Source organism: Nannospalax galili, unplaced genomic scaffold (assembly GCF_000622305.1).
Source record: "Nannospalax galili isolate Female #2095 unplaced genomic scaffold, S.galili_v1.0 scaffold1051, whole genome shotgun sequence".
NCBI classification, from domain to species: Eukaryota; Metazoa; Chordata; class Mammalia; order Rodentia; family Spalacidae; genus Nannospalax; species Nannospalax galili.
Window position 1 is genome coordinate 135,963 of NW_008331995.1, and position 22,089 is coordinate 158,051.

The window sequence follows — 22,089 nt, forward strand, 5'->3', positions numbered from 1 at the left end:
AAGAAATCTATTAGGGCATTGTGTGGATCCCCTCTTCCAAGTTCACTAGGAACTCACATACTACCCTTGCAGAATGCCTCCCTTCCACCCTGGCCCACTTGTGCCCCCATTGCCCTGCCTTGTGTTCCAGAGACCATGCTTCATGACTTCTGAATATAATTCCAAATATATCAAGGAGCCCCCAAGCCATCCAGGTAGGACCTCCAAATTCACTCTCCTCCTCTGACTTATAGGAGAGACCCCAGGGGGGACTGAAGCTAACAGAAGCCACCATGGGGAGAAAGGACTTGCATGCATACATTTGGCTTGAGAGAGCTGTGACCTCAAGTCTACACAGGGAGTAGTGGTTTTTGTAGATCTCCTGCTGAAGAAGACAGTTGGTCCCAAGGAGGAGACAGGCTTCACAGAGGAGTCTTCCAAGAATCCCATTGTCTTCCAGCCACCCTCACAGGTGCTTCCTGGGGACCCTGTAAGTGTAGTCTTGGAGTGATTGAAACTCCCAAGTCTGGGGGTCTGTAGTTCCTTTACAAACTTTTGAGATGAAGACCTCCATTCAAACATGGGTGTGGTCCAGTATTCCACTTTACAGATAAAGGGGCAAGGCCCAGGTCACTCAGAGCTCCCATTCAGGGCCACAGGGCTTGTCATTTCCCTAAACTCTACCCACTCCTCAGTTGTCCCAGTCATGCCTGTGTGCTCAGCACAGTGGGGGCTGGAAGCAGAGGACATGGGGGCCACTGAGGGCAGGGGTGAGTGGCTAAGCTGATTTTCCTCTGTGGACCCCTATCCAGGTCCTCCACCCAGGACGAAGTGTCACCAAGTCGGACTTCCTCCCCATGGCTCACCCTCAAGTAAGCTCTGTGCTGGGACCACCTGTGGGAATGGTTACACATGACTTGGGTGAGTTAGAGAGAGGTGGTATCCAAGGCTGTTTTGCTCCCTCTAGGGAAGTGAATTCCTCCCTGTGTTGGCAAGAGGCTCTGATCGGGATACAGAGTACAGCAGAATAAATGAAAGGCCTTTGAATGCCAGGGTGAGTAACAGGAGCCCCCAGCAGAAGAATCAGGAGAGCTGGAATATCTGGAGAGGTGGAGGAAGGGACTCCAGGATGGAGTGTAAGGCTGGATCTGGGAAAGAGCTGCATGCTCTGAAACAGCAAATGGTTTAGCAGGAAGAGGAAGTGCCTTTACCTACCTTTCCTCCATCCTGTGACCTCAGCCAGCTACTCCAGCCTCCCATCTTGTGACTCTGCTCCTTACAGATGCCCGCTCCAAGCCCACAGCCCGCCAGCACAAGCCAGAGGTCTTACCAGCCTCCTCCAAGAATGCAACAGAGCAACGTTTCTCTGCTTGGCCGGGAGACAGTGGGGAACAAGGTGAGGCTACTGCACCTATCCCTGCCCCCAACCCCACCCCCTAGTTCTGAGTGTTCTCCTGTCTTCACCTTGTGCAGGAGCCCACGGGGTTCACTATTCACAACCCTAGCTATGTCCAGAGTGCCTATGACCCTGACAGAGATCAACAGTACCTGACTACCTACAATCAAGGGTGAGACTCCCTTCTTGGCCCAAAGCTGAGACCCATTTGACAGACCTCAAGGACTAGGCTGAGTGAATAATAGCTTTTAGCTAGGAGAACCAAGACCCACACAGAACTCTCCCAGACTCAGACCTTCTACCAGACATCAAGTGCCAGCCCTTCACTGGGAGGATGGATATCAGGAGGCATGTCGGGGTTGGTTTGAAGGGAGGGCAGATAGTAACCTGGTGTTATGAGGTCAGTTGTCCTGTGGCAGAAACTCTAGACAGCAGTGAAAGGCCCACAACTCTGACCTAACCCAGCCTGAGAGGGAGTCAGGGCAGTTACTACCCCAGGCCAGTTAGTTACTAGTTAAAGGCTGTCCCTAGGGTGACATTCAGCTCCACTGGACCTCTTTGCTTAGGCAAAGCAGACTCTAGCATTTCTCCCACCAAAATGCAGAGCAGGATGCAGGAGACAGGCTGGTGGGTTCTGGAAGGGTAAAGAAATTCAAGGGTCTGCGGCGACTGCAGCAGTTGCTAAGACACTCTATTCAATGAGTGCCAGGTGGGCTCTGTGCTCCCTTAACCCATAAGCTAGAATGAGGCCTGGAGGAGGACTTCCAGGAAGAGGGATCCTAGGAGCCACAGGACATCTTCTAAGACCAGGACTGGGTGGGGATGGGGAGGACTTTGTAGGAGCAGCGTAAAGCAAGTGTACTGCTTTTTCCATTGGATTTTTGAGACAAAGTTATACTGTGTAGCCTTGACTGGCCTGAAACTTTCTGTGTAGCCCTTTCTGTGCCTATAACTTGTAGTGATCCTTCTGCCTCTGCCTCCTGAGTGCTGAGATTACAGGAGTATGTCAGCACACCCCAACGGAAATAGGTTTCTTGGGACAGAATCCCAGAGTTGGGAAACCCAGGCTTCCCCTCGGCATATCTCTTATCAATTAATATATGCATGTTATCAATATTCCAAGATCCCCATCTTCTAAGGCTCCCCTCTTCTACCTCCTGCTCTAAGGCACTTCCTGTCTTTTACCAAGGCTGACTGCGGGCAGGTACTGGTGGAGGACCAGCAGGGCAAGTCATGTGACCACATCAGGGGAATGCAGTGTGTCCTGGTTAGCAGGAAGAGGGGCAAGATGGCTGGAGCCAGGGGGTCCCTGGGAGGTAACATTGGAGTCTAGACTGAAGAGTGTTCTGCCCAGGACCAGCCAGCAACAGAGATCTGAGCTGGAAGAGGCCTTGCTGGCATCAGGGCTAAACCCTTGGGACCTTGAGGCTCAGCTTGGGAGCACAGCGACTCCTCTAGTTCCCACAGGGGGGATTGAGGAGAGAAGAGCATTCTGGGTGCTGGGAGACAAAGATCTGTCCCTCCTTAAGTGAGAACCACCCTCTTCAGGCCCCAGTAGACTCCCACCTGCACTTTAGCTTCTCGGCTGGTTCTTCCTCTGCCCACCTACCTATACCTATCACCTGTCCTAAACTCCTGCTAGGTGTCAGGCATACCCTGGTCCCAGGGGTTGCAAGGTTGCAATCACTGATTTCTCTTTCTTTCTTTCTTTCTTTCTTTCTTTCTTTCTTTCTTTCTTTCTCTCTCTCTCTCTCTCTCTCTCTCTCTCTCTCTCTTTCCTTCCTTCCTTCCTTCCTTCCTCCCTCCCTCCCTGTAGCCTCAGCTGGCCTGGAGCTCACCATATAGACCAGGCTGGCCTTGAACTCACAGAGACATGCCTACCTCTGCCTCCAGTGCTGGGATTAAAGGCGTGCACCACCACACCCAGCTGCAATCACTGATTTCACTTACTGGCTTTATCTTCACTGCCCCCTTTTCATAAGGTGTGTGGAGCACACAGGCAGGCTTCCTGAGTTAGAGTGTCCTAGGTGGACAAGGGGTCAGGCATGTTAGACAGAGGGGACACATAGGAAGAGGTGAGGAGACCAGAGGGCTCTGAAGGTCCAAGATCCTGTGGGTGGCGAAGGGTAGGACAGGCCTCAAAGAGGCACCATCTGTGGCCAAGGACCCCTGCGTCACTACTAGGTACTTCAAGAACATCCCCAAAGGGCTAGACCGAGAAGACTGGACTCGAGGTGGCATCCAGCCCCAGAAGGCGAGAGGCTACTCCCTCAACCAATCGATAACCCGCATGGAGGCCACCCCCAACCCCACGGAGGGCCTGCGGCACCAGTACTCCCATGTGGGAAGGCAGTATGTCACTGGAGCTCTGCCTACTCCCCCTTCCTCACATCCAAGCCTCTTCCAGTCCAGCTCAGTCCTATCCCATGCCTCTGTATTCTCCCTGTCTAGAAATGGTTTCCTCTGGCTGGGCTGGATTCTAGTATCCCTGGCTTCTGGCCTCCTGCCTGCCCAGGTCCCCTCCCTCTTCTCTGTCCAGTGACATTTCCCTCTGTTGCTCTTCCTCCATGTCCCTTTGGTGGCAGGGGCTATGGGGAATGGATTTATAGATGAATGAGCTGTGGATTTGCCCCTCCCATGACTCCTGCTCAGTTCCTCAAAACCTCCACTTAGCTGTGGCTTGGCTGCCGTGGTCAGGGCCTGGCTAGCTCTTGGGATCTTAAAGAGGAAGGCAGAAGAGAAGGCACAGGCCTGGCCACCCACTGTCTTCCATCAGCTTCCCTTCTGCCTGTAGAACCCCGGCCTTGTCTGACTCTTTCTATCAAGATGTGCCTCACAGCAGCCGCTATGCTGCTTCCAGCTGAGCTTAGTGGGTAAGGGAGCAGGATGCCCTCTTGCAGCCACTCCCCAGGAGGAAGGAATCCTTGTGCCTTTCCATCCCCAAGCCCTGGGTTAAGCAAAGCCTGCCTTGGTGGTGGTACATCAGGAGGCCTTTAATGGGGCAGAGCTGAGGTGTGTTCAGAGTAACCCTAGGACCCTCCCTCAGATCCTTTCTCTGTTTCTTCCTCCCAGGTTTGCCATGGAGAGACAAGCTGCCATCCCCATGCTCCCCTGCCCGAAGATTCTCCCGGTTACTTTCCTAAGGAAGTAAAGAAACCCAAACAGAGGAATATTACAGTCATGGGGGAGGTGGGGGTTTCGGAAAGGTGGCAAGCTGGAGTGGTATGTATCTGGATATGGGTTTCGGGGCCAGATTTGGAGTGAGGGGACTCTCTGCTTCACTCTTGATTTCCTGCCCTGTTGAGGCATGTTCTGTCTGGGATGGAGGCCAATCAGGGCAGGGTGGAGGTGGGATCCAGGAGAGGGGCAGAGGGCAGGCGGGGGATTGGTGGGGGGTAAGAGGCCAGTTGCCAAATTTCCCGAGTTTGGCTAACACTCTATAATGGAAGCATGGATCAAGGCAGGAATTTGAGGCCCACATTGATGACTTCAGGAGAGTGGAGTATAGGGATGGACCAGGAAGAGTGACAGAAAGACAGATGGGTGATCAGAGAATAGCTGGACACCAGCACAGGAAATAGGGCTGATCTAACAACTGCGGTATCTCTCTAGTCAAGCGACCAGAGCAGGGCAGCCTTTTTTGTAAGAAAGAGAACAAGTTGCCCACTAGAGGGACTCCCCACTAAACACAGTAGCTGGTGATCAAAGATGTGTGGGATGATAAGGCAGCTTGGTGTCAGAATGCCTAGCTTGCAAGGCAGATTCTGGCCTGGCTCTCAGCACCTGTTGTAACTCAGCCACATATATTTGCTCAGTATACAACTGTACAGCTGTATGCTGTGGCTTTGTCAGCATCAGCCCTCATCTTATACTTCAGAAGCCTGGATCCTGAGGAGGTGTGAGCTGCTGAGCAGCTAGGGGTTGTGTAGAGCAGCTCTGCAGCAGCTTTGGCCTAGAGATATCTTCACAGTACACCTTGGCTTGTGGGTGAAGCACTCAGGGTCCAGTGGCCTTCCTCCACCTCTGTTTGCATTTTGCTCCTTAGTGGGCATCTTTGTTGCAGCTCTAGAGGCCCTGAGGCCTGGCTGTACCCAGTGTAGTCCTGTGCAGCAGGCCTGGGGGCTGTCCACAGCCTGGTGGGGGCTCCATGTGGGATGTGGGTGGCTCCAGCTGGTCCCAGGGTTGGAGGAGGGGAATCAGGGACACAGAGTCTCTGGGCTCCAAACCCAATCAGACTCAGGGCCCAGTGACAGCCCCACAGGCTGTGTTTGGGGACTTGCTGGTCCATGGCCTCCAACATTAGGGGTGAGTCACCAACTCAGAGAGAAGAAGCCTGGGTCCCAACCATGCTTTGTCATAGCTGGGTAGGGACCTGAGGGTGTTTGGGGACTCACCCAGCCCCTCCCTGCCCAATGAGACACACACACACACACACACACACACACACACACACACATTTACACACAGAGACAATCCCCTCTCCTACTCACACGAGTCCATACTGTCAGCACATAAGCACACACAGGCACAAATAAAAAGGACATAGAGCCTTGAAGACACTATACAGACACAACACATTTATGCCAACAAAGTATACAGACACTCAGTAACACAGGTGGGCACAGTGACACATGCCTGGGGAGCACTAGGGAGGTGGATGCAGGAGGATCAGGAATTTAAGATCATCCTCAGCTACACAGAGTGAGTTCAAGCCAGCCTGGACTGCATGAGATGTTTCAAGAAAACAAAAAACCTCGAGATTCAATAACACAACCACATTTGTAGATGCAAGACAAACATGTACAGGATACATGGATGTTCACACACAAACACCTTACATGCTCATACATACAGACACACTGATGACCAAGGACATAGATACACAGAAACATGAAAATAGATGTCCAGGGGCTGGAGAGATGGCACAACAGTTTAAGAACCCAGGTTTGGTTCCCAGAACCCATAAGGCAGCTAACAACCAACCATAACTCCAGTTCCAGGGAATCCAACACCCTCTTCTGGCCTTCATGGGTTTGCAAGCACATGCACACTTACTATAAATAAATGCAGGCAAAACACTCAGACACATAAAATAAAAAACTAACCAGAGAAATGGCTCAGTGGTTAAGAGCAGTTCCTGCTCTTCCAGAGGACCCACGTTCAGTTTCCAGCATCCACATGGCAGCTCACAACCGTCTTCTGGCCTTTATGGGCACTGTGCAGACATGGTCCATATAGGTAAATGCAGTAAAACACTCACACACATAAAGTAAATCTTTTAAGCCGGGTGTCGTGGCGCATACCTGTAGTCCCACCACTTGGGAGGCAGAGGCAGGTAGATCTCTGTGAGTTTGAGGCCAGCCTGGTCTACAAAGCAAGTTCCAGGCCAGCAGGGGCTACAGGGAGACCCTGTCTCAAAAAAGTTGGAAAGCAATTGAGGAAGAAACCCAAATTCAAACTCTCTCTCTCTCTCACACACACACACACACACACACACAAACATGCATGTGAACACTCACATGTACCATCCAGCCCCAATTTAGAGTCTCTTTGCTCATGAGAGCTGTTTTACAGCTCCCGTTTCCTCCTTGTCCTACCTTTCTCTATCTGGCCCAACAGGAGACAAGGTGTCTGTGTAGGGAACACTGGAGCCTGATGACACACTTTCTTAATTGCCTCTCAGCACTCTGTGCCCAGTTTCCAGGACATGTGAGCTGAGGCACCCTACAATAACTCCTGAGCTGAGGCTGTGGCCTCACCTATGAGGAGTGCCATGCAGTACAGTGTACCCTCTGAGACCCTGTCTCAACCTAGAGATAGCTGTAGCCTGCCTCCAGGCAGCCCATCCATGGGTCCCTGTTTGGGTCCTATGCCAGAGCCCAAGGGGCTGTGTGAAGACAAGATGGCCTATGACCTGGGGGCCAGGAAGGGTTAAGGCTGAGCGTAAGTGGTTGTAGAGCCCCTGCTTGGTAGGCCTGACTAGTCCCAGGTCACACAGCCATAAGGGATGTGGGTGAGGCTTGCTGGTAGGGGGTGGAGTGGGAGCCTCCAGTGGCAGCTATAGCGCGGTAGAATGACTTAACTCCAAGTCTGCTTCCTTGGAGACCTTTGCCCACTGAGTGAATAACTGATCAAGTGGTAGGTAGGTCCTGAGGGAGATGAGGTATGGGAAAACAGTAGAGGGCTGAGCCTGGGGCATGGCTAGGGAGGTAAGGCCTTGGAAGTGGTCACTCTCCTGACTGATGAGGCTTAACAAAGGTATAGATAGTGTCTGTCTTATCACATCTGATATGCCAGGCCCCAAGGCAGTGCTGCTATCTAGGATGTTTGGAAGTACTTGGTGAATATCAGGTGCATGGATGGATGGATGGATGGATGGATGGATGGATGGGTAGGTGGGTGCACGGATGGATAGATGAGTAGGTAGATGGATGAATGAGAGAATGCTGTCTGCCTGCAGAAACACCAGATGTGAGTTTCTGGGCATCACCTGCTCTGACAATGGGATGTTAGTCACCAGAACCCCTACATCTCTGCAGCTGGCAGCTAAGAGCCTGCTATGCCATCTCCTGTTCAGTTGCCTTGGCTGTGGCTCCTCAGGACTGCTGAGCCCTCTCTGGCTATACTTCCCTCTCAGCCTCCCCTCACATGGCACTCAGCCTCTGACTGACCCTATCAGCTTTCCTGTGGGGGCCTAAAGGACCCCAAATTCCAACCTGGTGGGTGGGTAATCAGTTTGTACAGCCTGGCAGGGAGGCTGCCCCTTCAGATAGACTGGGTCTTGACCTGTCTCCAAGGTTACCCTCTGCCAGACCTTTATGACAGTTGGCTACTTTAGCTGCTCTGGAAAGCTCTCCTCGCCACTCCCCAGATATCTTAGAAAATTTTCTAGGTGTGCAGTGCTCATGATTAACCTTTATTAAGCTCCCACAGCCTGCCAGGTGCTGAGAATATTCCGTGGGCCTTCCTCTCTGCAGCTAAAGCACAGAGGGCCTCCCTCTAGGGGCAGATTGAGGACACATGTAGGCGAGGTGCTGACGGTATTGGGGTGGGGGTGCAGGGCAGGGCAGAAGGGAGCAACCCTGACTGTCACACAGTCAGGCCATACTTCTGACGCTCGCACTGGGACACGTGTGAGGCTGCTGCTTGTCACAGTAGTGTGGCAGCTGATGTTGACAGGTACCATCTGGTCAGGAGCATGTGATAACACAGAGCCAGCAGCTTGTGAGCTTGACACCTATCCAGCTGGGAAAACAGGGCTCCCAGGAGAGTGAGAGTTGGGGGCTGTTCAAAGGCATGTCTGTGGGAACTGGAGGCCCAAGGTGGGTGGGGGGGTGTGCTGAGGACTGTGGGGATGATATACATGGGCAGATGGAGTGCATGAAATGTCTCAGTTTCCTCTCCGGCCATCTGGAGAGCCACCCATTCCCCAGGAACTGTTCCTGAACAACCACATGGGCAAAGGCAGAGACAGAGAAGGACTAGGAGCTACCCACCAGGGGTTTCTCTTGAAGGGTCAGTGAGGCCAGGGCAGGGGCTGCTGGTCACACAACACTCCAAACAGATGGCCTGTTAGGCCTTCCAGACCTAAGATTGGATTGTGGCCAAGCTGTGCTCAGGGAACATATTATGAACCTCAGGGCCTGAGGATAGGGCATGGACCCTAGGCATGATGGTCTTGCTACAGCGTCACACTCACCTAGGAGACACTGGCACTCCAGGCAGGAGGCTGATACAGACGGCCCTGGGCAAACTTATTCCTGAGCCCACAGAAGAAAGGCATCTTGTGGTGCAGGGCTCCTGAGTTCTCAGTAGAAGGTGGGGGTGAGGTAGGCCATGTGATTCTAGAAGCAATGGCAGCCTAGGTCTCAAGGTTCCTTGAAAGTCACAGAAACTAGCTAGAGGTACCTTATTTATTTTTACTTTCAATTGAATTTTTATGGATTTCATACATTTTAATCATATTTAGACCGCCCCTGTCTGTACCCACCCCCATAGCCTCCCCACAGGATTTCACGAAGCCTGTCTTATATATTAAAGTCTATTGAGTCAAGTTTGTACACCCAGGTGTGTCTTGGTGTGAGTTCATCCACTGGAGCCAGTTCAGCCTATCGTCGCTCTCCCTCACCCAGCAGTAATCACTTGCCAATAGTTCCTTGGCTAAGGTTGGGGCCTGCTACCCATTTCCTCAGTTCTGTGTTGGTTTTTAACTGAGTCAGCATGGGTCTTGTGCACCACCCTGGTTCTTAATCTTTCTGCCCCACTTTTAAAAACTTTAAAAATTTTTGGTTTTTATTTTTTGTGTTTTGCCTGTATGTATATAAGCATATCATGTGTGAACCATGTGTATAAAAATCCATGGAGGCCAGAAGAGGGTGTTGGAACCCCTGGAACTGGAGTTACAGACAGTTGTTAGCAGCCATGTGGGTGCTGGGAACCAAATCTGGGTCCTCAGGAAGAGCAGCCATTGCTCTTAACCACTGAACCATCTCTCCAGTCCCTATTTAACTTTTTTTTGTTGTTTTTTTTGGTCTTTTTGAGACAGGGTCTCTCTGTAGCCCCAGCTGACTTGGAACTCACTATGTAGACCAGACTGGCCTTGAACTCACAGAGCTCTACCTGCCTCTGCCTCCCAAGTGCTGGGACTAACTAAAGGTGTGTGCCACCATACCTGGCTTAAAATAAATGTATTTATTTATTTATTTATTTATTTATTTATTATTTTAGTCTTTTGAGACAGGGTCTCCCTGTAGCCCCAGCTGGCCTGGAACTCACATATAGACCAGGGTTGCCTTGAACTCAGAGATCAGTCTGCCTCTGCCTCCTGAGTGCTGGGATTAAAAGCATGCCCCACCACACCCAGCTCCTGGAGTTGGTTTTCTCCTTCCACCATTTGGATCCTGGGGATTGAACTCAGGTTGTCAGGCTTGGAGGTAGGTGCCTTTACCTTCTGAGCCACCTTGCCAGTCAAATGACCTATTTCATTTTTTATTTTATTATTTTTGTGGGGGCAGTATCTCACTGTATAGCCCAGGCTGGCCTGAAATTCATTATGCACCCTAGAATAGCCTCAAACCTATGGTAATCTTCTAGCCTCAGTCTCCCAAGTGCTGGGGTTATAGACATTAGCCACTACACCCCCCTAACTAAACAGAAATTTATTCGAAGGACTTGGGGTTGGTAGCAGGGAGGTAGCTCTGCAAGTGAAGACTTGCTACCAAGCCCAATGACTTGACTTTGATCCTCAGGATCCACATGTTGGAAAGAGAAAACTGACTCCAGAGGGTTGTCCTCTGATCTTCACACATGTGCCCTGTCATATACACAACTTCCTACCCCACCATAAAACAAATAAATATAATTTAAAAAATTTTAAAGTCTTGATCACTTATGTAATCCTTAAGAGAATCTGCAGACAAATCTTAGAGGCTATGTAGTCATTGCCCAGGGTTCTGAGTTCCCTACTGCTGGTCTTGAATGTGGCCCGGCTGCTACTCCCCTACCTTGGGGAATCGTACATGGTCCCCTCTGCTCTGCCCTTCTCACCTCTGATTCAGAAATATGTGTGGTACTGATGGGGGAGAGTCCCAGGACACACAGGTCATAGACCTGGCTCAGCTACCAAGGCATTCTGGATAACTGAGTGCCAACATTTTCAGCTTCCAGGGTCCTGGGGTGGAGTATTTTGTAAGGCAAGTGGGATTCTCCAATATAAGAAGGGCCTTCAGAGGCTGAGGCCCCTGAAGACTTCAAACACTTTTTGCATACAGGATGCCATCACTAAGAAAGGAATGGGCATTTGTGGCACCTTTGGTGGACCTGGGACAGCACACAGCTGCTGGGGTGGGATTGGAAAGACCCTTTGGGAGACACAGAGATGCCCAAAATGTCTCAAGACACGTGACTCTAGTTCAAGTTCCTGCATAGGCAGGCACAAGGTGAGGATGGATTTCACTTGATGTCCTTGGGGGCTCAAAGCTGTATCTTGAGCTGGGCACTGGTGTGCATCTGTAGACAACATAGCAAGACTTTTAAGAGTAATTGAGGTGCCAGGCGTGGTGGCGCATGCCTTTAGTCCCAGCAGTTGGATAGGGAAACCCTGCCTCAAAATGACTAATAATAATAATAATTATTATTATTATTATTATTGAGGTGGCTGGAGAGATGGCTTAGTGATTGAGAGCACTTCCTGTTTACAGAGGACCAAATTTAGTAATCCTAGTATTTGGGAGGTGGAGGAAAGAGAATCAGAAGTTCAAGGCCAGCTTCAGCTACATAGCGAGTTTGAGGCTAGCCTGAGCCACACGAGATCTTGTCTCAAAATAAACAAAAACCAAACAAAAATGTATCTTGGAGACAGGGGAATATAGGTTAGTGATAGAATGAGGGCTTAGTATGCATGAGATTCTGTGTTTGATCTCCAGTAACAAAAGAAAAAGCATGCATCAGGGCTTGGGGTGCAGCTCAGTTGGTAGTGTGTTTGTTCAGTATGAACAAAGCCCTGAGTTCGATCCCTATCACCATATGAACTTGGTGGTGACACTCTCCTGTAATCCCAGCACTCCAGAGGTGGAGACGAAAGGATCAGAAGTTCAAGGCCATCTTGCATTGTGAGTTCCAGGTCACACGAAGCTCTGTCAGTGAGAGAGAGAGAGAGAGAGAGAGAGAGAGAGAGAGAGAGAGAGGATGTGTATCTTGGTCTGTCATTAACTGGGTTTAGCAAAGACTTAAGTCTAGGTATTTCCAGTCCCACTCAATTTCCAAGGAATGAATCTGTCCTTAGGGATTCAAATCCAATCAGGGCAGGTATTCTGTCCTCTTCTCTGCCTTTGTCATCTCTCTAGGGACCAAACTACTTTCCACAAAGCTTGGGGGGGTGGAGTGCCATTTATGAGTTTGGTTTGGTTTTGGCTTTTTTAAAGGAATTTATTTTAGTGACGAGTTTAAGAAAGCCAGGCGATTTCTCTGGGGTTGTTTTGTCTGTAAGCTGAAGGTGTTCTGTGTCTGTCTCAGTTCAGTGATTTCAGTTTTCTTCCTTTCTTTTTTTTTTTAAATTTTATTATTTTTATTTTATGTGTGTCAGGGTTCAGATAGCCCCGCCCCCTCACCAAGAGGGCTTTGTGGTTCCTCAAGCCCCTGAGAAAAGCACCTTGGTCTTTGAAGTCAAAAGCAGACTTTTCTCCACTGTTTGGCCAACACAGCAGGCTTCCCCTTTGATTTCTAAAGAGGGCAGGTTTTAACAGTCCCACTCTCCTGCCCCCCCAAACCATTAAAAAATATATCTTCCTGCCTTCTGCACCCACCCCCCAGAAGCCTCTCCCTATAAAAGACCCCAGCTCACGACCTGGGGGCAGACATTTTCCCTACCCTGAAGGGAATCTGTCCCATGTGTTCCTTTGCTAATAAACTCTATCCTGCTGGAATTTTATCTGTGTCCTGGTGCTTTCAACCCTATCATTTATTGTGTATGCGTGTATTGCCTGAATGTAGTTAAGTGCACCCGTGTCATGAAATGCCTGTGGAGGACCAGAAGAGACTGTCGGATCCCTGGAACTGGAGTTAAGGACAGTTGTTAGCTGCCATGTGGGTGCTGGGATTCGAACCTAGGTCTTCTGCAAGAACAACCAGTGCTCTTAACCACTGAGCCATCTCTCCAGCCCCTGGTTTTGGCTTTTAAAACATTATTAGTATATGGGTTTATAGATGATGTGGGGGCGTTGGAGGGTGAGTACCATGGTACATGTGTTGAAGTCCGAAGACAACTTTGAGGAATTAGTTCCCTTTTTCCACCTTCTTGTGGGTATGGGACTGAACTCAGCTGGTCAGGCTTGCACTGAAAGTGCTTTTGCCCACAGAGCCATCTTGCCAGCCCAGTTAGGGACTCTTTTTGAGAAAGGTTCCCAAGTATTCCAGGCTGGTTTTTAACTTGCTATGTAACCAATGCTGGCCTTAACTTCTGAACCTCCTGCCTCCACCTCCCAAGTGATGGGATTACAGGTGAATGCCACCAACTCCTAGTCAGCCTGTTATTTCTGTGGGCTTTGGTCATCCACACCCATCCTTCCTGTACCTATCTGCTCAGAATCAATGAAGACCTGACCTTTGTTTTTGAGGGCCACAGAATCTACCCTGTAGCTCCCTTATGGTGACTGCTTGACCCCTTCAGGCCCACCATCTTGTTTGCTGCCATGCCTATATCTATCTTGGAGCCTCAGAAACTTCTGCCCAACCCTAGTGGGGAAAGATTCAGAGGAGGGGCTGTAGAGGCTGGTCATACCCTCAGGCTCTACCTTTGCCCCTTCCTTGGTCTACAACACAGCTAGTGCTTCCTCCATGCTCCCCATAGGTTTCTTTCCCTGACATCTGTGAGTTCAGGGCTCCTTTCCCACCTGCAGGTTCAGCCTGGACCTCCTTTTGGACAGGTTCTTGGCTTCTGTGATGACACACGTTGTCCCTCTCCAGGGCTTAAGGGCATCAGCTGCCTGCTCTTCAAGTTCAAAGGTGTGCTTTCGGACCTACAAAACAGATTTCTCTTTCAAACCCTGGATATTGTAAGACTCTATAGTCTCAGCTCTGAATTTTAAAAACCTCTTTTGCAACTCTGAGCCAAGGATTTGTCTCTTTGTTCTGGTTCCCCTGGAGAGCAGCAGGCTGGGCAGGCAATTTAGCTCATAAATGCATGCAGGAAAGTGTCTGCTGATAAACACTGAATCGAAGTTAATGTCTCCCTAGACCAGCCACCCAGCTTTTAGTATGGCCCTGTGTGTAAATTCCCCCAGGGCAGGGTGGTTCTGTTCATTAGAGACCAGGCACTAGGGGGAGGGGATCAGCATAGGATATTTTAAAAAGTACCAGGTACTGAGCTGTGGGATGGCTCTGCTGGTCAATATGAGGTCCAGACTGCAAATCCTCAATATTAGAGACTGGGGAGATGGCTCAGTGGTTAAAGCACTTTGCAAGTGTGAAGACAGGAGTCTGGATCCTCAGAGCCCACATAAATGCTAGGTGGGTGTGGTAGCCTTCCTGTAATTTCAGTCTTGGAAGGTGGAGACATGGGACCCTCAGATAAGCTGGGTAGTGAGATTAGCCACATAGGCAACCTCCGAGTTTGACTGAAAGACCCTGCCTCATTAAATACGGTGGAAGAGTGATTGAGAATGAGTCCTGATGTCAGCCTTCAACAATCACAAACACCCTCATGCATTCATACCCACCCATGTGTGCTCACACACATGCAAACATGTAAACACACATGCACACCATACATACAAATGGGAAAAAAATTTTTCTCTGGAACCTACATAAAGGATTAGGCGTGCTTATATGTACCTGTAACTCCAGTGCTGCAGGGGAAGTGGGAGGAGATGGAGGCAGGAGGATCACTGGGGCTTGTGGCACCAGCCTAGCTCCAGGTTTAGTGAGAGGCCTGTCTCAAGGGATTAAGTTAGAAAGTGATGGAGCAGAACATTCATAGTCCTCCTCTGGCCTCTGTACACACATGTGCACAAACACTGCATACGTGGCACACACACAAACACACATGATTGCATGAAACTACTGTTATTTACCTACCTTATAGAGGGTTTTTTTTCACCCTCACCCTCACTGTTTTGTGTGTGTGTGTGTGTGTGTGTGTGTGTGTGTGTGTGTATGTGCTTATGTGCATGGGTGCAGGTGCATATGTGTGCTTGTGTGTTTGGAGGTCAGAGGACAACCTTGGGCATGATTCCTCAGGAGCCATCTACCTTTTTTAAAATAACCAAGACTGGCCTTGAATTAAAAAATATATTTTATTATTTTTATTTTATGTGTATGAGTGTATTGCCTGCATGTATGTGAGTGCACCCGTGTTGTACAATGCCTCAGAGGTCAGGAGAGGGCTTTGGATTCCCCTGGAACTGGAGTTAAGGATGGTTGGTAGCCGCCATGTGGGTGCTGGGAATTGAATTCGGGTCCTCTGCAAAAGCAGTCAGTGTTCTTAACCGCTGAGCCATCTCTCCAGCCCGAACTTTTTTTTTAATATGTGTATGAGTATAATGCCTGGAGGTATGTAAGTGCACCTGTTTTGTGCAGTGCCCTTGGAGGTCAGAAAAGGGTGTCAGATTCACTGGAACTTAAGTTATGGATGGTTGTTAGCTGCTATGTGAGTGCTGGGAATCGAACCTGGGTCATCTGCTGGAGTAGCCAGTGCTTTTAACTACTGAGTCATCTCTCCAGGCCCTACCTTGTTTTTGAGACAGGATTTCTCACTTGCCTGGAACTTGCCAATTAGTCCTGGATGGCCAGTAAGCCCCAGGGATCCATCTGCCTCTACCTCCCTGGTAGTAGTATCATAAACCCATGCTTCCAAACCCAGATTTTTGTTGGGGTCTTGGGAATCAGACGCAGGTCCCCGTGCTTGCAAGACAAGTACTCTATCAACTGAGCTGCATACCCAGCCTCTTCACCCTCTTCTTGTCAATTTAAAAATTTTAAGTTATTTTTATTTTATGTGTATGACTATGCATAGAAATGTGTTTGGAGGCTAGAAGAGGGCATCAGATCCCTTGGAACTGGAATTACAGATGGTTATTAGCTGCCATGTGGATGCTGAGAACAGAACCTGCAAGAGCAGCCAGTGCTCTTAACCTCTGAGCCATCTCTCTAGTCCCCTGCCCTCCCATTTTGAGATAGCGTCTCAGATATTCAGGCTGGTCTTAAACTTGATTTATAGCCAAGATTGGCCTTGAACTTTTGATTTTCCCACCTCCACCTCCCTAGTACCAGGATTACAGGTATGAGCCACCACACTTGGCCTCATTCTTTGTCAGTTTTTTGACTCAGGGTAAATGCTTCACTCTCCTAAACTCAGTTCAGGGTCTTTCTCCTGGTAAGAAGTAAGTATTGAGGTTCAGAGGAGGTGGGCAGTTCAAGTGGACAGATGACCCCAAGAGAACATGAAAGATGGGTGCCCTACCTACTCACATCCTTAGCAACCGTCAATCCAATAACCAATGGCATGGTCACCAGGCCTGGATCCCATTTTGCAATATGGCAGCGCATTAGGATCCATGAAGATACTTAGGTTCCAGTCCTGGAGGCTTGGCCTGGGGTACCAAATCACCTACTCTTTTCCTTATACTCCTTTGGTCTCTGTTGTTCCAGCTCTGCTGTCCCTGGGAGGGTGGTGGGGGTATGGTAGGGTTGGGGAGTGGATAGGAGAGAGTTCATCTTTCAACAGAGAAGCAGGTGATTGTGAACTAGGGCTTCATGGAATGTGATCCCCTGGCTATGTCTGGGCTCAGGTTTCTCCTGGCTAGAGGAGAGGGTTGACAGGGATTGACCTAGACCCCATGAGTTCCATTTCATTATGCACAGGCAGTCTCTGAGCTAAATGTAAAGATGGACCAGGGACTGCCTCTAATTTGCTATTAGGTGAATCCTGAACCCAGACTTCCTGGACTTCGGGCCCTCTTTGTCCTCTTGAGTCTGCTTTGGGGTTCTGCTTTTAGGTTTGCCCTATCCGTTTCAGGATACTTCTGCCCCTCAGTTAGGCAAACAGTGAGTCCTGGAGCCTGAGATAGGGACTTGGGAGTGTTATGCCTCCTCTCCATCTTCAGCTGCAGCAAAATCTTCAAGTGGGGTCCTCCTGGAAATCTCAGTTTGGAGGATGTGCTCAAGTGTTTGGGCACCCTGGGGGTGTTGTGGGGGTGGGTTTCCTCTGATTTGTCTCAGTTGAATCAATGAACCATAGTATGAAAAGTGTGGTTTTGGGGATAAAAGATAGGTCTGCATCTTGGCTTTGATGCTTACCAGCTGTGTGAACTTGCTCAAGCTGCCTACCCTCTCTGAATCAGTTTCCTCATCTGTCGAGTGGGAGGGCCGTGGGGGATATCGTACCTGCCTGACAGAGCTGTGATGAATTAGACAGCCTGTAGGCGCTCAGTAAATGACAGTGCTCATGATAGTGTGGGAGAGGGGACGCCCTGTAGGCTTCTTTCCTGCCTGTGCACACCTTTCCCTCCAGCTGCAGCTAAAGAGAAGCTTGTTCTTGTGCTTGAGAACTCTGCTCCAGTCTCAGCGACCTCCACCTAAAGTCAACACCAAAGGCAGGGGCCTCCTCCTCATATTTCCTCACTTCCCTATCTGTAGTCACAGTGCTGGTAGCTCCACAGGCCCCAGAAAACTCCTAGATATTCTGCAATACCCACTTTTGCCCCGCTGACCGCCTCAAGGAATGCATACCTATGTACACCTGCCCACCTTATGCTCACCTCCTCCTGACCTGACTCAATGCTGTTCTCTCCAAGGAGCCTCCCCTGGCTACTATCTCCTTTTTTATTTTCCTCATTCCTTGTTTCATTCCCTCCACATTCTGACCACTGCTCCACCATCTCTACTGGTAGGAATACAGTCCACAAAGTCAAGAAGATTTGCTACTGTGTGCACAGTCAAAGCAATCCCCAATGTCTAGGCCTAGAGCTAGGTGCTTGATGTTTGTTGAGTTAATACCTAAAATACCCAAAGGAGTTAGGTTCTGGCTGGTGCGGGTAAGGGGAGTGAGCTGTGGTATGAAGGACACCTTTCCTTTTCCCCGAATGAATTAGACTGGACCCCCAGGAGACTGTGAACCCATAGAAACCTCCCACATCAATGGGTGAGATCTGCCTCTGCATGCTTTTGGAAAGCTGGGGGTGTCCTGCTTCTTGGACATTGAGTGTCTGACCTCCTGGAAGTGCTGAGCCCACTCCTTCCTCTGACAGTTCCTGGTTGGTTCTAATAAGCTCCATTCCTTGCTTTCTAAGAACCTCTGGTAATATGACATTCTGTGACTTGTATAAAAGTCTCAGCAGCCAGTAGTCATAGCTCAGGGAGGGGCACTCAGGAGGGGCCTGGGCAGGGTCAGTCTGGAGGAGGCGTGGGTGCCTTGTGGTGACACAGGATGGGAGACAAAAGCCTCCTTCTCTAGTATCTATTTCTTTCTTTTATTTGAAAGAAAACAAATTTAGAACAAATACAAGAAAACTCAATTGTGAAGGCTGGAGACCAGGTACAGCGGTGTTTATCACACAAAGCTCTGTGCTGTTTTTGTATTAAAAAAAAATTCTTTATTAACTACAGATTTGAGGGTGGGTAAGATCATTATAGGTGGTGATTGGGAATAGAGAGGCCATTTTGGAGCCTGGGGACCTGCTCTTTGGGTATTTTTGCAAAACATGTGTGTGGGCAGAGGCCATGGCTGGGTCTGAATTGGAACCTGGGCTTCAGAACCCTGGTTCCCCCCTCACAGGTCTCTATTTCCTGCCTTCCTAGGGAGTGGGGCAAGGCTGAGTGGCCCCATGCTGGGGGTGAAGCTAATTCATTAGTAACACCTCAACAGGGACCAGGCACCCACGGTGCCAATGTGACTCATTGAGATGACTGCCTCGCTGCCAGCCTGCGTGGGCCCCGAACGCATCACATTTTACCTTTACCCACTGAGAGGGGCCTAGTGGGAGGTGAAGGTACAGAACCTACAGAGAGCAAGAAAAAGACCCAGAAGGAAGCAGAGGGCTGGCCTCCATGCTCCCAGCCCTGGGAGCAATGCCTGGCTGGTACTGGAGTGGAGGTGCTCATAGGACTGCTGGTGGGGGCCCACAGAGTTCAGGAGGGCTGACTGATGCTTCAGTGCCAGCCCGAGCATGTGGTGAGGGTGGGCTGATAGGGCTCCCTCCTCCACAGTGAATGTCCCCTGGAGAAGCGACTAGGGGGATGGGGCAGGGTGAGAGGGTTGGAGAGGTATTCATGCTTGGCTGAGTGTGCCCCAGCTTTCTGCTGAGTGCCCACCTCCTCTGAAAAGTCCTCCCATGTGGAGAGTATTGGGTTAAGACTTAACGAGGTCTGGGAGGGGAACTTGGAGCCCCTCTAGCTGGGGACAGGAATTCCTGTTCATTTCAGATCTGGTGTTGTCATTTTGCCAGTCTCTTCCAGGATGGAGAGTCATGGCTGGTTCCTGGCCTAGAGCAATACTTGCCTCTGTCTGTGTCTCATATCTATTGATATTGAGAAACCTCTTGCCTGAAGACCAGTTATTGCTCTGCCCTTCTGTTCCTTTAGCAAACAAATATCTATTAGGGATCAGAACAAGAGAAACCAGGAGGGAAAAAAAGGATGTGCTATGTTTCCATCTGCAGGAAATTCAACAGGCAACTCTGACCCCGGATGATAGAAGCTACAATCAAAGTTGCTTCTGGGAGGTTGAAGAGCCTTGAGGGAACTTTTGGATCCTAGAAATGGGACATAAAGGCGGGGGATGTAACTCAGCTGGTGGAATGCTTGCCTGGCATCCACAGGCTCTGGGTTTGATCCTCCATACCACATAAATAGGCCATGGGGCCAGTGTAATCCCAGCACTGATGAGGTGGAGGCAGAATGATCAGAAGTCAAGGTCATCCTCAGCTACATATTGAGTTTGAGGCCAGCCTGGGCTATGTGAGACCCTGTAACTAGCAAACAAACAAAAACCAGAGAAAGTTTAAACACAGAGAAAAGAAAGAGCTGTGGCATGGGTATACACATCTGTTAAAATACACCCAACTGTGCACTTAGGCGCTGTGCATTTTATCTAATAATTACCTTTGATTTTTCTTTTTCTCTTTTCTTTTTTCCCCCTTCTCGTTTCCGGTGCTAATGAATGAATGAACCAGGGCTTGGAGCATACTGGGCAAAAGCTCTGTCACATCTCCAGACCTTCCTTTTTTTTTTTTTTAAGAAAAAAATTGTTTTCATTTTATGTATAAGTGCACCTGTGTCATGCAATCCCCATGGAGGTCAAAAGAGGGTGTCAAATTCCCCTTGAACTGGAGTGATGGACGGTTGTGAGCCGCCATGTGGGTGCTGGGAAATGAACCCAGGTCCTCTGTAAGAGCAACCAGTGCTCTTAACCCCTGAGCCATTTCTCCAGCTCCCATCCCCAGACCTTCCTTCTTTTGTATTTATATGCTATTTTCTTTTTGAGGTAAGTTCTATGTTGCCCAGGCTGGTTGGTTAGATGGGCTGATGGGTGTGGCTCTCTCTGTGCCTTCCATTGTCCCCTTTTTCGAGCGGGCACTTGCTATATAGCCCTGGTTAGCTTTGAACTCACTGTATAGCCCAGGATGACCTTGAACTTGTAACAATCCTCTTGCCCCTGCCTCTCAAGTTCTGGGAGTGTAAGCATGAGTCACTACACTTGGCCTTTTAGTTCTGAGATGGATTCTTGCTGTGTTGCTCAGGTGTTTCGCCTTTAATCCCACACTCAGAAGCAAGTGATTTCAGTGAGTTCCAGGTAAGGCAGATCTACATAGTAAGTTCCAGGTCAGCCAGGGCTACATAGTGAGACTCTGTCTCTAATTTTTTTTTTTTTCATGGAGTTGAGTTGGAGGGCATCCTAACGTTTGTCCATGCAGCCAATGGACATGGGTCATTGCAGGTGGGTCCCAGAGAAGGCAGATGGAGGAGGCCTGACCACTTGCTCAGAGCCCAAGCTGCATCCTCTCATCACTGAGGTAACCTCGAGTAGGCTGCCTAACAACTGTGGGCCACTTTGCTCCTCTTTCCTACGGGATAAATTACACCTTTCCTCTTAGATTTTGCATTCTGAGTCAGAGATTCTATTGGGGGAAAGTTCACTGCCAGGGATGGAATGATGTGGTTTTCGTTTATTAAGATGGTGGGGAGCCTCACCGCCTGGTTTCAAATCCCAGCTGCTGAAACCAGCTGAAGTCAAGAGTCTTTCTACCTCACTCAGTGTCCCTACCGTTAAAATCGGGTAGTGGCTTTTACCACAGTGCTGGGCGGCATATGGTAGCCTGGGAAAGCGTTTCTGCCAGAAGCTTAGTCAGAAGGACCCTGAGTGGAAGAAGGCAGGTTAAAGGGCTGTAAGCTGGAACATGCATGCGGAAGTCACGGGACCAAGCGCACTGCGTTGGTGGCACTCAAAGGCGGTCGCTTGTTCGAGACCTCGGTTCACCGCAGCCACATACAAACCTTGAGTATTCTGGAGGCCGGGGCCGGAGCTGCGGGTGTGAGTGCACGAGCAATAGGCAGAACCCGGGGGGGGGGGGGGGAGGAGTCAAGCCCGGAGTCCCGCAACCTTTCAGATCTAAAAAAGGCCAGAACTTAACAGTGTTTCGACTTACTATCCTGAAGTGACCCTGCCCGGGAGGCTGGTCGCACGCCGCTGAACATGAATGATGGACAATGACCATGCTCCTAAGCCCCTCCTTCGGAGTCCCGCCTCCAGGGTCCTGGTAGCGCGCTGGGCTTTTCCTCCGTCCCAGGTTTCTTTCTTCTGGGCCCACCCAGCTTGGAGGCGCACACAGCCACGCCAAACGGTCTGCTGAGGCAGGAGTTGGTCGGACGTCAGGTCTCCGCGCTAGGTCCACTGTCAGGCTTGCAAGGAGCACATCCCGGGCCCGGCTTACGGGGAGCGAACCCCTCCGCTAGCGCCGGCCCAGAGGTGGGCGGGCTCGGGTCCCGGGACCCCGCGCCACCGGCGCCTTGGACCCGCCCCACCCCGCCCTCCATCTGCCTCATTGGCAGCCACGGGCGCGCGTCGGGGGTTGCCAGGGCGACGGGTCGCTAAGCTGCGAGTCAGCGCCAACTCTAGCCAGTCTGCCTCCCGCGGAGGCAGCGGGGGAGGCCGGAGGGCGGGCGGCCAAGCGCGGCGCGGGGCGGTGGGGCCCAGGCGGGCGCCTCCTCCCGGCCGGGCACGG

The 22,089-nt window shown here is 50.3% G+C and overlaps 1 protein-coding gene and 1 long non-coding RNA gene across 3 annotated transcripts in view; one reads left to right on the forward strand and one right to left on the reverse strand.

Moving 5' to 3' along the window:
• The window catches only part of Ppp1r32 (protein phosphatase 1 regulatory subunit 32), a 7,158-nt gene extending 2,919 nt beyond the window's left edge, over positions 1-4,239 (forward strand). The window contains exons 5-12 of one of the 2 annotated variants that reach the window (XM_008827095.1): positions 131-194; positions 357-469; positions 792-851; positions 947-1,033; positions 1,262-1,375; positions 1,453-1,547; positions 3,560-3,724; positions 4,170-4,239. In XM_008827095.1, coding sequence (XP_008825317.1) covers positions 131-194; positions 357-469; positions 792-851; positions 947-1,033; positions 1,262-1,375; positions 1,453-1,547; positions 3,560-3,724; positions 4,170-4,239 — 768 coding nt within the window. The remainder of the gene's footprint in view (positions 1-130; positions 195-356; positions 470-791; positions 852-946; positions 1,034-1,261; positions 1,376-1,452; positions 1,548-3,559; positions 3,725-4,169) is intronic. The other variant, XM_029560616.1, reaches the window with a different exon arrangement.
• Positions 4,240-10,361: 6,122 nt separating this feature from the next.
• Positions 10,362-21,859, reverse strand: LOC115069274. The gene is made up of 3 exons (XR_003848542.1): positions 21,514-21,859; positions 13,765-13,890; positions 10,362-12,009 (listed from the first exon to the last, which is right to left on the reverse strand). It is a non-coding gene; the product is annotated as an uncharacterized LOC115069274 (long non-coding RNA).
• Between the last annotated feature and the right edge of the window lie 230 nt (positions 21,860-22,089).